The sequence below is a fragment of the Anomaloglossus baeobatrachus genome, chromosome 9, assembly GCF_048569485.1.
Source record: "Anomaloglossus baeobatrachus isolate aAnoBae1 chromosome 9, aAnoBae1.hap1, whole genome shotgun sequence".
In the NCBI taxonomy this organism is placed as follows: Eukaryota; Metazoa; Chordata; class Amphibia; order Anura; family Aromobatidae; genus Anomaloglossus; species Anomaloglossus baeobatrachus.
In genome coordinates, this window is record NC_134361.1 from 47,709,884 (window position 1) to 47,725,816 (window position 15,933).

Below are 15,933 nucleotides of genomic sequence, written 5' to 3' on the forward strand. Positions count from 1 at the left end.
AGGGAGGCAGCGGGGGGAGAGGGCCTGGACCGGGTCCCGCAGCCGCGATGACCGACCCTTCAAGGGCATTGGGGCATGGGTCACTCACCCTCCCTTTCTCCGCTTCCTCCTCGCGTCTCCGCACGGTTGCTATAACGTCCGCCATGTCGGTCTCCCACTCCTCCATGAGGAGCTGCATCTTAACCTGCAGCCGTTGGTAGAGCTGCGCGGTCCGGATCTCCACCCACGCCGCGGTTCCAGGCGCGGGGGCTACGGTGTTGCGGGACGGCATCCACATGCTGCTAGCGGCTTTTCCCAGGAACAATATGTCTGCAGAGTCCTGGCATCCCTGCTTTTATAGCTGCTCTCACATGCAGCTATCCGCCATCGCGTCCCCCTTAGCTTCTTTCCGGCCCCTCCTCTATTGGGGCGGGGTTTTGGCCTTCGCGCCTCTGCTACTCGAGAAGACGCTCGAGCGGGAACTTTTCGCGCCAAAGATGGCGACTTCTGAAATTTTTCAGCCGGATACCTCCGGCGGTCACAAGGCGCACCTCTACCCAACGGCAGAGCGGTAAGATCCTGTTCGTGACGCCAAGTTGTCGCGGGCGGAGGAGGGGACGCCGCGCTCTCCCTACTGCTGCTCAGGTCCGGCTGCCGCTGCGGCTGCTGCGGCCTGCTGCTGCCGCTGCTCGGTGGCTCGAGCGATGGGCCGGATCCCGGGGACTCGAGCGGCGCTCCTCGCCCGTGAGTGAAAGGGGGGTTTTTGGGTGTGGGGATTGTTTATTGTCCGTGACGCCACCCACGGTTGTGGTGATTTGGTTGACACCACCGCTGCTCTGTATGGGGATCCCGGGAAGAATGGTATGGAGCAGCCAGTTGTTGTGTTGCCCCTCCGTGGGTAGGGGTTGGTGATCCCGGGGCCCAGTGATGAGGTGGGTGATGCAGGGCTTGGTAGGGTGCAGGGACGCGGGGGTAGTGCTGTGCCTTGCGGCACTGTGGTACTCACTCAGCCTGAGACGTTGACACAGTTTTCGGTAAAACACACTGCTGGAAAGACGGTTCCCACGGACGGCTGCACTTGCTTTCCCCAGTAGGTGACGGTGATGTCCCTTTTCCTGCAGCTAATGTTTCTGTGTTGGTGGCGATGGGTTCCCACCGGTAACCCGCTCCCCGGCTTGGATATGGGCCGGAGGAGCCCTACTTTGCCCACAGGCGCTGGCCCTGAGAAACTGGTGCCTTGGCGGTGGCGGTGTCTCTCCGTTACGGTCGGACTGTTGCCTTCAATCGGGACTTGGTTGTTTGGAGACAGACGTCCCCTTCACTGACGGATTTGGCAAATTATGGCGACTCCTAGCCTTGCCGGGGTCCGAGAGGCCCCTGCCCTGGTGCTGACTGTTCTTCGTATACTGCTCCAGACCGCCGGCCACTACCCGTCCGCGGTCCTTCCAGCAACCTCCGAGCAGTCACCCCTGCGGACTATCACCGCCATCTGCTGACCTTGCTGTCACTGTCCAGGCACACAGCCGGACCAACTTCAGGCTTTACTACTGTCACTTCAGCTCTTCTCTTTTAGCTTTACTACTACTTTCTTCCACTTCACTTCACTTTCCTCACTCCACTGTTTACTCCTCCTCAGACTCTACTCTGGCTTCAACTCCAACTCTCTCTGATCTGCCTGGTTCTTCCCGCCTCCAGGGCTGTGAACTCCTCGGTGGGCGGAGCCAACCGCCTGGCCCACCCCCTGGTGTGAACATCAGCCCCTGGAGGAAGGCAACAAGGATTTTGGTAGCCTTGGTGTTCCTAACTGGGGTGTAGGGTGTGGTGGTGTGATGACCTGTGACCCCTGGCTTGCCCAGGGCGTCACAATTGCAACACCAGCTCCACCATGTGCCGTCAGCCGCACTACACCGGCTCAATGACACCCAGCTGAATGTTGCCCAACCAATGTCCTGCTGGGACTTAACCCAGCAAGGACCCACCTTAACCGACCATACCATTGCACCCCCTGGGGTAACCCGTTCCTGCACAGGGTTCCCCCCCCCGCTTTGTGCAATCCACCAACTTCAAATACCCCCTTCCTTTCCACCACAGCGAGCAATTATAACACCTTATACGTGCGAGTCCCGCCACCAAAGACCAACTAGAGCCTTTGCCATGGCTCCATTAATGTCATCGGGCTTAAATAAACCCCCATTGAACCTCAAAAGTCACCAGACAGTGACTCTAAACCACAGTGCCGCACCACCACTCCACCCATATGTACCACACCGGCAAAACCTCTGTCAGCTTCATAAAACTGTGTCCAGTGTACCCTGTCTACCAAACAGGCAAGCCTTCAGAACATTGGAAACACTACATCCGACCAATGAGCACAACACCCAGGCAGGAAGACCAGGGCCCAAGACAGTCACATTTGATGTCACTGATCCAGCCCCTGGAAGCTCTATCACCCGTACTAGGGATAGGCTCCACATCGCAGGCATCTATGTTTTACTCTGAAACACTGTGACATTATGTTAAAAGATAGTTGTAATAGGAGTCAGAAACAGGGAGGATGGACATCTGGGCAGGAACCCACAGGTCTCTTCCTACCCACCTCAGCTTGACCAACAGCACCCTGACTGCTGATAAGGTGCCAGGATGAAATCTCGGATATTTTCAGACCTTAAGGGGGCTTTACACGCAGCAATATCGCTAGCAAGCGTACCCGCCCCCCGTCGTTTGTGCGTCACGGGCAAATCGCTGCACATGGCGCACAATGTCGTAAATCCCCGTCACACGGAGTTTCCTGTCTAGCAACGTTGCTGTTGCCGGCGAACCGCCTCCTTTCTAAGGGGGCGGTTCGTGCGGCGTCACAGCGGCGTCACTAAGCGGCCACCCAAACGAAGCGGAGGGGAGGAGATGAGCGGCCATAACGTCCCGCCCACCTCCTTCCTTCCTCATTGTCGGCGGCCGCAGGAAAGCTGCAGTTCGTCGTTCCCGAGGTGTCACACGTAGTGATGTGTGCTGCCTCGGGAACGACAAACAACCTGCGTCCTCAACAATCAATGATTTTTTTAAAATGAACGACGTGTCAATGATGGACGATTTGGTGAGTATTTTCCATCGTTAACGGCCGCTCATTGGTGTCACACGCAATGACGTCGCTAACGATGCCGGATGTGCGTCACGGAATCCGTGACCCCGGCGATATATCGTTAGATACGTCATTGCGTGTAACTGGGCCTTTACACTGGTGCATTGGACCATTTGTTCCCCTCATGTGGTCAGTGTGTGTAGAGGGTTCACAAATGATGAAGGCATTGAGTGCCCTTAATGTTCCCCAGACCAGATTCCAACAGAGAAACATTGGCACATTACGTGTCAGTGCATGGGATGCCGCCCATCAGCAGCAAAGACTACCCAGAAGCTCACTGATGCCCTGATCCATGTCTGGGAGAAGACACCCCAGGATACCACGCTTCATCTCATCAGGAGCCTGGTCAGACATGGTCAGGAGTCTATATATAGACATGTACGAGCCATATACAACAATATGTCACATTATGAGTTGCCATTTCCACTTTTTCAGGGACTTTAATCTACATATTAAAACAGTAGAAATTTTTAACAATCATTTTGTCAAAATGTGACTGTAGGATAGTGAGGATAGGGGGCTCCTATACTGTTTTTTTTTTTTTTTTTTTTAAATCAGATACTTTTTTATTAAAACAGAATACATACAACAGAATAACAAATCGGCATCCAAATTAAATTTATCACATCTATTACCCCTTTAACTCCCCCTCCCCCACCCTGGCAGCAACACTTCTCCCCGATACTACATCCCATTTAGTACACACTTAGGATACCCTTCAACTGTAGTATAGCAACCATCCCGTTGTGCAGGAGGAACAACTAGTAACACAAATAAAACAAAACACACACATCAGAGGTCTCAGACGGCTATCCCGGTCCCAGACCAGTTTATTGGTCCATCACTCGTCTTATTCGCATTGCAGCCAAGGAGACCATAGCTTCTCAAACATTTTAACATTCCCCCTTCTTTCATACACTCCCCGTTCCAGCTGAAGAATACATTTCACCCTTTTAATGTACTCTCCCCTGGTCGGGGGGTCTTTTTTAATCCAGGACCTGGCGATTAGCTTTCTTGCCGCATGCAGCAGCCTAGCAATGACAATTTTCATAGTATTTTCCACCCCAAGCTCCTCAACATATCCCAATAGGCATATCACTGGTTCCCTGGGAAGGACACACCCATATGTTCTTCCTATCTTGTGGATAACCTTAGTCCAAAAGGAGACCAGTCTCGGACAAGACCACATCATGTGAAAAATACCCGCGTCAGATCCCTGACACCTTGGACACTCCGAATTCCTTTTCAACCCCATTTTAAACATCAGTAAGGGAGACCTATATACCCGGTGAATCACGTATAGGTGAGACAATCTGGCCGGTTCGCTCATGGAAAGTTTAGGGACATACTCCAGGATACTCTCCCACACCTCCTCCGTTATCGGCCCAACTTCCTCCTCCCATTTAGATTTAGTTTTAATTGGGTATTCTAAAAGAAAGGTATGTAGTATATCTTTATACGTGCCAGAAATGATCCCTTTAGTGCTTCCTCCGCCCTTACACACATACTCCAGTACCAGGTCAGTCTGTATGGCCACACTTTGTTTAGCCGCTTGGGCTGCAATCGCATGTTTTAATTGTCTGTAGTGGAGCCAGCCGGACGCCGGTAACTGAAACTCACTCTGTAACTGCGGGAACGATTTCACAATTCCTCCGTCCAATATCTGATGCATGTATATCACACCCTTGCGTCTCCACTCCTCAATATTCCCCATTTTCTGAATCTCCGGGAGATTACTGTTATCCCAGATAGGTGTAAACTTAGTTAACCGGGTCACCCCTCTCACCCTTTTCAGCCTATCCCAGGTCTTATCTTATAAGTGCCATTGTAGGAGATGTTCTACCCAGGAGCCCCACCGCACCATCCTCTAGTCCCATTACCAATGGACTTCTACCCACTATGTATTCCAGTACTTCTTTAATGCCCCCATCTTTCTCTCGATCAGACCAACCCCTGAGGTGTTGACATTGCGCCGCTATATAATACAATTCCGGATTTGGGATTGCTAGACCCCCCTCATCCTTCGGCCTTTGTAAAGTCTCTAATCGCATCCTAGGCTGCTTTTTACCCCACACCAGGTCCCTAAACAGCGAGTTTATCCCTTTAAATCTTTTCCTTGAAATACAAACAGGGGCATTGTGCAGTATGTATAGGAGTTTAGGCATTACTACCATCTTTAGCAAATTAACCCTTCCAACAACTGACAAATGTAGCTTGTTCCAGGCATCCACCTTGGCTCTCAATTTTTTAAGGAGAGGCCATAAGTTCACCTGTATGTATTTTTCTACTGGCAGAGATATCTGGATACCTAGATATTTAAATTCGTCCACATTCTTCAATTTGTTAGCCCCAGTATCCTCATTTGTCCAGGCTACTTCCCCATCCACTTTAAAGAGGCTCGATTTAGACCAATTAATGGTCAGTCCCGAAACTTCTCCAAATTTCTCTATTATCTGCATGGCATGATCCAATGAGGCTGATGGATCCCCCAAGAAAAGTAATAAATCGTCAGCATAAAGAGCTATTTTCTCCTCTAAATGCCCATACTTAAATCCATGGATCTCCTTTGTTTTCCTAATGGCCGCCGCCAGAGGCTCTATTGCAATAGCAAATAGGAGCGGTGATAGTGGGCAGCTGTCGACCTATTGGCCATGAACCCTGATTGGTCCATATGGATTAGGTTAGATATAACTCCAGTCAGCCGGTTTGACAACACCTTAACCAGAAGCTTCACGTCCGCTGTTAATAACGAGATGGGTCTATATGAGTCTGGAAGCCTCGGATTTTTATCCTCCTTAGGAATTACTACTATTATTGCTTCTCTCATAGATTCAGGCAATACACCTTCCCCCTCCGCCACCTCAAAGACTTTCAATAGTTTGGGTAATAGGATTTCTTCTAACTGTTTATAAATTTCAACTGGTAGCCCGTCTGCTCCCGGTGCCTTGTCATTGCTCATGCCATGCAGAGCGCCCTCCAGTTCATCAATAGTAATAGGTGACTCCAGTTTATCTCTATCCGCCACAGACAACACCGGAAGCTCACCTCGCTCAAGAAATGAGTCCACCTCTTCCACCCTCATCTCTCCGCTAGAAGAATATAGCGTGCGATAGAAATCTTTAAAGACCCCAAGGATCTCCTCAACCTCAGTGACCTGTGTCCCCTCCACCGTGTCCATACCATGCACAAATGAACTACTCCTTTGAGCTGCAGCTATGACCGATAATAGATGACCAACTTTTTCCCCCTCCTCATAAAAATGCAATTTTTGGAATGCCTGCTTCCTTTACCGCCTTCTCCAAAAGCATCTTATTAACCTGTTCATGCGCCTGCCTAAGATTTTGCTTCGCGTCCGTAGTAGTACTCCGGATTGCTTCCAGCTCTGCCTTATCTAAGGCCTCCAGCCTATCTTTCTCATCCTGCCTCGTCTGTGTTTTACGTTTACAGATATCCCTGAACAGGAGTCCCCTGAGGTATGCCTTCATCGCATCCCATACCACCAGCGGACCAGTGCTACCCTCGTTGTGGATAAAGAAATCCCCAAGATCCCGTTCTATATTCCCCATATTAATATGACGGATCCATGCTGGATGAAGCTTCCACTCTCCCCTCCTTCCCCCTGTCAGGGTCCCCCGTCGTATGGACACTAGAATTGGGCTATGATCCGAAATCACTCTTGTCAGATATTGCACGTCGCCTATCATTGCATCCATCAGATCACTAGCTAGAGCCATGTCAATGCGGGACAGAGTGTTATGTGAAGCCGAATAACAAGAGAAGCAGGATACCCTCCCATTCCTCACTCGCCAGGCATCCACCATTCCAAGTTCCCCAATAAGAGTGCCAAACGAAGTCATACAACTATCCTGGATACCTGGAGGTCTACTACTCCTATCCCAGTACAGGTCTATCACATTATTGAAGTCCCCCACCAGTAAAAAAGGGATTACTCCCCCCCTTCTCAGAGAACTCCCTTATCTCCCTTAGTTTGGTGCACTTATATGGAGGTGGTATATATATTGCAGCTATACACATGAGTCTGCCAAATATTTTACACTTGACGGCCACACACTGTCCCTCTTTATCCACATACACTTCTATCTCTTCATATTGCACAGAGTTATGGATCAGCAGTGATGCACCCCTTGCATAGTTGGAAAAGGTGGAGTGATAGGCCTTCTGCACCCATCTCCTATTTAAAACATGTGTTGTCTCCTTTGTTAGATGCGTTTCTAGTAGACATATTACTGACGGGTTCTGGTCTTGAACATATTTAATTATTGCCGCTCTCCTAGACCTATCTGATAACCCTCTAATATTCCAACTCAACACCTTAATTCTATCCCCCATTATCCCACCCAGTAAAACCATCAAACCTTGTAGTATCTCCCCATGCTGCCTCTACCCTACCCCTTTCCCCCCTCCCCCCCTGCTCCCCTCCCCTCCTACTCCCCACCACTTCCTGTTTTCGAGTACTCCCGTGAAGCATCGGGTTTTCCAAACCTGGTCCATAATCCCTACTAAATTCCCCCCTACCTCCCTCGCCTTCCCCTCTTAGACACATTTTAAAACTCGTCCCTTTTCCAACAATTCTCCACTCCCCCCCTTTCTATGTATAATCATATTCCACTCAACCAATATAACAGTAAAATGGCGAACAGTAATTAAACTGGAATCTCAAATTGTAAATACCACCACCGCGCCAAATTAGGCAGTCCCCATGTCCTGCGAAGCTCACATCAAACCCTTCGCATTCCCCCTGCATACTACCTCAATCCCAAAGGGAAGGAGAAAAAAAAAGAAAAAACAAGAAGGGTCCCCTGTAAACTCCTAAGGATGATGTAGAGCCTCAGCCGGCCTTCTCCAACACACTGCAGATTCAGACAGTCAGCTCATTCCTTCAAACGGATCCGCTTTTCGTTTGCGTCCAACCACTGCATGGCTTCCTCTGGAGTTGTAAAAAAGTGCACCCGCTCCAACGCCGTCACTCTTAGCTTTGCTGGGAACATCATTGAGTATTGCACCCCCATCTCTCGCAGGCGCCTCTTTACTCCTGTAAAAGTCATACGTAGCTTTTGAACAGAAATGGAGTAGTCCAGGTATATGGAAATTCTCTGGCCGTCAATCATAAGATCCTCCATGTCTCTTGCCTTTCGCAGTATAGTGTCCCTGTCTCTGTAGTTGAGGAGCTTGGCTAGCATAGTGCGAGGGCCCCTGCCTGCTGTTTGTGGCTGCATCGGGACTCTGTGTGCACGTTCCACGGCATAGAGCTTGGATAAGACATTAGCACCCATTTTCCCCCTGAGCCAGTCTTCTACATATTCAGTGGGGTTTCTTCCTTCCGCTTTCTCAGGGATGCCGACAATTCGGATGTTATTTCTTCTAGAGCGGTTCTCTAAATCATCATTTTTTGCCATGATTTCAGCTATCTGCTGTGCAAATGTTTTTTCAGACTTTTGTAGTTTTGTAATATGATCCTCTGTTATCCCCACTCTCTCCTCTACAGCCGTTGTTCTCAGATCTGCTTTCTTGAGGTCTTTCTTAATGTCAGCAACCTCTGCCTGTAATCCCTTAACTTGCTTCGTCAGGGAAGTCAGAGCCTCTTTACAAAAAGACACCACTGCAAAAACGTCCTTTAAAGTGGGGTTTTCTGGAGCCTCCTGTGCACTATGTGCTTTCTCCACTTCTCCTGACTTATCTTGCTGCTTTTCACCATCCCCCATCTCATCAGAGCTGGCATTATCTTCTCCCTCCTCACCTCTGTTATCTATATGCTGATGTGATTTCTCTGAAGTCCGGGCAAATTTCTCCAGCCTTGCAGCGATCTGCATCCTCTCCTGACAGGCTGCATTAACTTTCTCAGCTTCCTGCCTTATCATGGCACCATCTTGAGAGCTGGGGACTTTCCCGCCTCCATTATCTTTTTGCCTGTGACGGACCATGGCACTCTGCATCCACCAGACTCACCCCAGACAAGTCCTCACCACCTTATCTTCCTGACAGCTGGCTGAGGCAGTGATAACAGCGGTATTCAGGGATTTATCAAGGGAGTTTGCAGGAGAGCTCCACAAACACGTCTCTTCACATTGCCGTCCAGGCCACGCCCCCGGGGGCTCCTATACTGTACCTGTCACGCTCCCGGTGTCCCAGCAGCCCTCCTTACCCACTGAGCCGGTTCCTGCATTGCACCACCGCTCTGTACCCACTGATCCAGTCGCACCTGCATCGCACCACCGCTCCATACCCACTGATCCAGTCGTACCTGCATTGCACCACCGCTCTGTACCCACTGATCCAGTCGCACCTGCATCGCACCACCGCTCCATACCCACTGATCCAGTCGTACCTGCATTGCACCACCGCTCTGTACCCACTGATCCAGTTGCACCTGCATCGCACCACCGCTCCGTACCCACCGATCCGGCCTCACCGTCATTGCACTGCTCCTTACCCACTGATCCACTCCATGTGTCCACCGGTCATGGCTGCCGCTCGTGCTCTCCTGTGTCCTGCTCCTGGTCTCATGAGTCTGACTCTGAGTATTAGCCTCATGCCTCTGTATAGGACCAGGCCGCGCCCACTCTCCTGGTTTTATGGACCCAGCACACCTGAAGCAGGATGTGACATACGGCTGTGCTGGATATATAAGACTGGCCTTCCCATAGGGGCGTTGCCTGATCAACGTGTCTAGAAGCTTTGTCTTTTGTGCTAGGTGCTCAGGCCCCCTGGTGCCGTGTCCTGTAGACTTCTTGTCTTTGCTCCCTGGTACCTGTGCCTGTCTTCCTTACCGTCCTGAAGAACTTTGTGACTCTGCTGACCTGGTTATACCTGTCCCGGCCACGCCAGTGCTCCGGCTGCCGTGTACCCTGCCCCCCGGTGGGATACTCGGTCCAGTGGATCCACCTCCTGGGCTTACCAGTCCTCCCTGCCCTGACAGTACCTTACACTAGGGACCCTAGGCTATGACCAACCTCCGGATTACCCGTAATGGTGGAGATGCTGGAGTCCCATGCCTTACTATTCCCCTGACCAGAACTAAACTGTTGTTCCCCCACGGAAGGAAGGGGCAGGAGTGTACTGGCAATATAAATAAAGACAGACAGGGAAAAAAACAAAACTCAGACAAACTGCAAACTCACAGGAACAAACAGTAACAAACTAAGGAGAAAATCAAGAGAAGTAAGGCAGCAACAATAGGACAACAAGGGTTAACACTACAACCGCTCACAGCAATGAAGTACAATAAGCACCAGTAAGACTGGATCACACACTCTCACCAGACCAGTATGGAGAAGCTATAGCTGGCATTAAAAAAAGTGTCCAGCCACCATATATTGGAGGGGAGCGAATGTAACTGGTCCCTGCAGTAGATGTGATCAAAGAAGGCTAACAAGCAGCCCAGCAGAGATTAACTGTTGCTAGCCTGCCTATGAACGGCAAGTCTGTGGTTCGACACCTGAGTCTGTTTACCCTTATCATAGACATCAGAGAAGTTAGCAGGCAGAGTGCCAGAATATGTAGTCTCCACAGATCCTGATGCCACCATGACTGTGGGCGATGTTTGTAAAAACCTCATTGTGACACATATAGTCTTTAGTTGGTGCTGGACCGTCAAGAAATCCTAACAGTTTGGATTACATTTAGGAGAAAGTGTCTTATTGTGTTTTTTTATGTGTACATAAGGAACTCGTATTCTAAACAGATTAGCGAGTTTTCTCATTTCTAGAAACTCTTCATCTGTGATACGGCGCAATCTCAGCTTGAGCTATGTTCATGTTTTTTTCTAGGTTCAGATGTCACCAGCTCCACCGCCGTATACTCCAGGCTTTGTGAGTACATTCATTACGTCATTATATTAAAATTGTTAACCCCCACATAGCCCCTCTATATACAGTGTGCCCACACATAGCCCCTCTATATACAGTGTGCCCACACATAGCCCCTCTATATACAGTGTGCACCCACACATGGCCTCTCTATACACAGTGTGCCCACACATAGCCCCTCTATACACAGTGTGCCCACACATAGCCTCTCTATATACAGTGTGCACCCACACATAGCCCCTCTATATACAGTGTGCACCCACACATAGCCCTTCTATATACAGTGTGCCCACACATGGCCTCTCTATATACAGTACGAGCCCCCACGTAGCCTCCTAAATAGAGCATGAGCCCTCACAGAGCCTCCAATTTACAGTATGAGCCCCATATAGCCTCCTATATACTTTATGAGCCCCGCATAGCCCCCTTTATAAAGTTTGTGCTCATACACATATGGAAAAATAACTCCCACCACATACTCACCTCTCTCCAGTTCCTCCTCCGCTCCGCTGTACAACTGTTTCACACGCTGATTGATGGAAGAGCCCCTCCTCCACCACTGTGTTCACCGCTATCCGCATACTTTGGATAGCGGTGACATAAGAAAACGGGCAGCGGTGGCAGTGGAGGACACAGTGCGGTCCTTTGATTTGAACCCTTCATCTGTCTCAGACCGTGGTCCGGACTGGAACAGCCAGAGGGCCGGATGTGGCCTGCGGACTATACATTGCCCAGCCCTTGTCTAGTCTAACAATAGCTAATACATATTGTGTATATATAGCTCATAACTAACATGTTCCTCTGTTCTTTTGTCTTATTTTAGGCTCAAAATTCATTTATACCTCCAATCTATGGCGCACAGATGGTGAGTACACAGCATTGTATTAAACAAAGTTGTACAAAATTGCAGGTAGTAGTAGTTTTACTGCTGCCTCCATTACGGTGTTCTATCTATTGTTATGGAGATCTATAAATGTTAGTTACAACCCTATCCTAAAGGGAAAACTGTTACTATGTTTTTGTTCCCCCATCTGAGAGTAGCATAATGTAGAGACAGAGATCCTGATTCCAGCGATGTGTCACTTACTGAGCTATTTGCTGAGATCAATGTTTTCTCTGCTGCAGATGCAGCAGTTATATAGAACTCATGAATATGCTGGACTACCTGCAGCACACCAAGTAGTCCTGTAATGATAATCTCCTGCTGATTAAAAGTGATTTCAGCAAAACTACACTAATCAACCCAGTAAGTGACACATCACTGGAATCAGGATCTCTGCCCCTACATTATGCTGCTCTCAGATTGGGTGACAAAAACCTGGTGACACATTCCCTTTAAGGTTTGTTAATATTAGTGTTATTTATAACGTAAGCCACGACTTGGTGCCGATTATTCTTATGTACGGTGCCAAATTTGCCAAAGAGACCTCCACCATACTGACATATGTTAAAAACTATTTGTTCTAATTATGGTATTACTTTATCAAATCTAATACAATTTTGATTATTATATTTATACAGGGGTGATATATTTATATACATAGACAATTAAAAGTTAACATACTTTTATTGCTTTAGATACCAAGTATGGCTGCACCCCCTGTCTTTGGGGCTAACAAGGTGAGTGTATATACCTATATTCTGGATGTGTATCTATATACTACTGTACTGTATGTTATGATTTATATATATTCTATTATATATATTTTCAGCCCCAGAAAACACCCATGACTGTGTATAACCCGGTATGATTTTAACTTATTTTACTATACTAGTCAGTTATATTATGCTTCTTCTTCTGATAATTTTTTTTATAGCACCTTTAATTCCAGGTAGTTGTACATACAATGCAATGTAACAGCATGTCTGACTGCTTGCGATCACAGACCCAGTCTGCGGGTCACTATCGTGGTATAAAAATAAAGAAATAAATAAATTGGCGTAGTAGTGGTATTATGATACCCAGCACAAATAAAGCATACGGCTATAGGCTGCAGCCCCCCAGTTATGCGCTTATCTTGGTTGTATATCAAAATAAGAGGAATCAAATACTGCATTATTTTTTTTAATTATTTAAATAAATAATTATAAAAATCGGTGTGCGGTCCCCACAATTTTGATACCTAGCCATGATAAAAGCTGAAAGCTGGAGGCTGGTAATTTCAGGCTGAAGAGACCTGTACTTATTGGGCCCCCCAGTCTAAAAATAGCAGCCTACAGTTACCCGGAATTGCTGCATCGATTAGATGCAACAGTCCCGGCACTTTACCCGGCTCTTTCCGATTTCCCTGGTACAGTGGCAATCAGGGTAATAAGGGGTTAATAACAGCTCACAGCTGCCATTAATCCACAGATTCCTAATGAGAGGCAGGTTTGAGACACCCCCCATTACTAATCTGTAAGTGAAAAGAAATAAACACAAACACCCAAAAATCCAACACACCCTCTTTCACCCCTTTATTAACGTAATCCACATGAAATCCCATGAAGATTGCAGCTCTGCTACATCTGAAGTCACAGTAAGCAGCCATAGAACATGACAGCATACTGAACCTTCAAGAAGAGAAAGAGCAGCGTGATCAGCAGTGACGTCACTCAGGTTAGTTGCGGTCGCAGCTGGAGGTTCCACAGTCCTCCACCTGTGATCGCAGGTGACCTGACCTCAGGTAACCTCGGTAAACTCAGTGACCTGACATCAGTTGAGACCTTTATCTCCTGGCAGAATACCTTAGTTTTTTTGCCAAGAGATATAGATTTAGTGCTGAAATTTTTACACCATATTCCTGCACCCAATCTACACCTCCTGGTAAAAAAAAAGAAAAAGCAAAACGCATCAGTACTGCATTATCCTGCATGTGGTTTTGATGTGTTTTTTTTGACAGGAGGTGTAGATTGGGTGCATACATATGGCGCTAACTTGCAACATTTTAATTCTCATTGAAAATATTGTGTAACTGTTTACACTAAAAAGGAGCAAAGCAAACCTAAATGAGAGCCAGTTCATCAAATATCGCGGTCCCATTTTGATTAATTCAGTGCAAAATCTGCCTGCACAAAAATAAAGAGAAGACAAAAAAATGGCATTTAAAAATTAAAATACTCAATAGGAGCCCAAGTATTTAGCAAAAAGGTAACTAAAATGGTAAAGGGCATGTTTATTTCCTATTCTCAAATTAAAGACTATTTTCTCCCCAGGTCATGCCCTTCCAGGCTGCTTTCCAGGGCAACTTTGGTAAACATGGAAAAATTCTTATCACAGGAAATATCTCTTATGGAGCAGACAGGTGTGTTTCTTCATATGTCACTAATTATGATAGGTCCTTAGGGTATTTAAGGAGGAATATGTAAGGTATATTCTATAAGTTCCATTAGTTTGGCTCACCAAAATTTTAAAGAATTTTTTGTTTAATCATTTTGTACAGTATAGAATGTTATGATACTTTGCAAATCACTTTATTGAGGGATTTGTCTTCACACCTGTAAAAATATCGCATGTAACTTGCTTGCAAACCCCTACTTTCCTCTATTCTATGTGTCTGTATTTAATTGCACTAATATAAGGATACACTCATTTGGAGTATAGAAAATACAAATATCCACACATGCTTCAGTGACTGGTGCAATCCCTCTTAGGCCCCCTTCACACGTCAGTGATTCTGATACGTATCTTGCAGTTTTATACATACCAGAATCACGAACATACGAAGCCACATTAAAATCAAAGGGTCTCACTGATGTGTTTACTTGCAGCGTACACGTGTGTCCATGTAAGTCTGTTTTTTTTTTCTGGCATCACTGATGTCTCGTGGACCACACTATGGTGTAATCTGTGTAACACGTACCAGAAAAACACGTACATTAAAAAGATAAAATGCTTTTTAAACTCACCCGTCTCCAGAATTGCTGTCTTCAGCCGCTGCTGTCTCCTGCTTCCAGGCCGGTTAATTATGCTCATACATATGCACTGCACCGGTGGAAGTAGCTGCAGAGGGGAGACAGCGGCGGCCGGACACAGCATTGCGAGAGATATCAGCACCACGGACAGCAGTGGCATGGACAGGTGAATATAAGTGCCTGATTACCATGTATTATCACGGATAACACACGGAGATCACACGTGTGCCAAAATTACGGCACACAGAGGACTTACACACCTTTTATCACGTGTGTTTTTTACTTACGTGTGTAAGAGGCCTTAGTGCAACAGCCAAGAAAGTCCTCTGGATATACAAAAATAAAAAATGGAGGCAGCACACAAGGGGTCCAAATGCAAAAAACCCATACAAATTTGTGGAGTTTTATTCATCCATTTAGATGGAACGTTTTAGCTTCCCTATTGAAGCCTTTATCAAGAACCATTTGTAGTACAGCTATTTGGCTAGATAGGGCTTATCATGTCTGCTGATGTAACAGAAAATCCTGGACTGACAGTAAGAGTGGTACGGCCGCTACATAGACGACATTCTGATCATCTGGTCAGACGAAGTGGTGGCCGTGACAAACTTTATTCAGTATCTTCACAATAATGAATTGAATCTACAATTAACCTATACTAGCCCTAATTGTAAGGTGAAGTCTTTAGATATTTTCTTGATGTAAAGACAAAAACAGTTCACACTTCAATTGTTCTTAAACAAAAATTCTGGCAGTACAATACATGATATTGTAAATACATTTGAATTAGATTCCAGTTTGGGGCTCCCTCTTGTGGTCAGTGCTGGTAGTGCAGTTAACTTGCTGAATGGAAACCAGCCAGCTGAGGAGGATTGGAAATCAGGCCATTCGGATTGGGCCTATATAACTGAGTAGTTTCCTCCTGTTCCTTGCCGCTGCTCAATGTATCTCCTGTGTGCTGAGGACATTCTGAAACCAGCCCTTTTCTCTGTGTCTACCAGAACTCCTCTTAGATAAGTTGGTCCTCTGCTTATGTTTTTGAGGACGCTAAAATCAATTCTCTATGGTGAAATGCATTTGCTTAGAGGGTTGCAGTTT

The 15,933-nt window shown here is 47.1% G+C and overlaps 1 protein-coding gene across 1 annotated transcript in view; it reads left to right on the forward strand.

Moving 5' to 3' along the window:
• Window positions 1–15,933, forward strand: part of LOC142250440 (galectin-4-like) — a 62,440-nt gene that overhangs the window by 42,495 nt on the left and 4,012 nt on the right. The window contains exons 5-9 of the mRNA XM_075322618.1: window positions 10,903–10,944; window positions 11,765–11,806; window positions 12,520–12,561; window positions 12,654–12,686; window positions 14,137–14,225. Coding sequence (XP_075178733.1) covers window positions 10,903–10,944; window positions 11,765–11,806; window positions 12,520–12,561; window positions 12,654–12,686; window positions 14,137–14,225 — 248 coding nt within the window. The remainder of the gene's footprint in view (window positions 1–10,902; window positions 10,945–11,764; window positions 11,807–12,519; window positions 12,562–12,653; window positions 12,687–14,136; window positions 14,226–15,933) is intronic.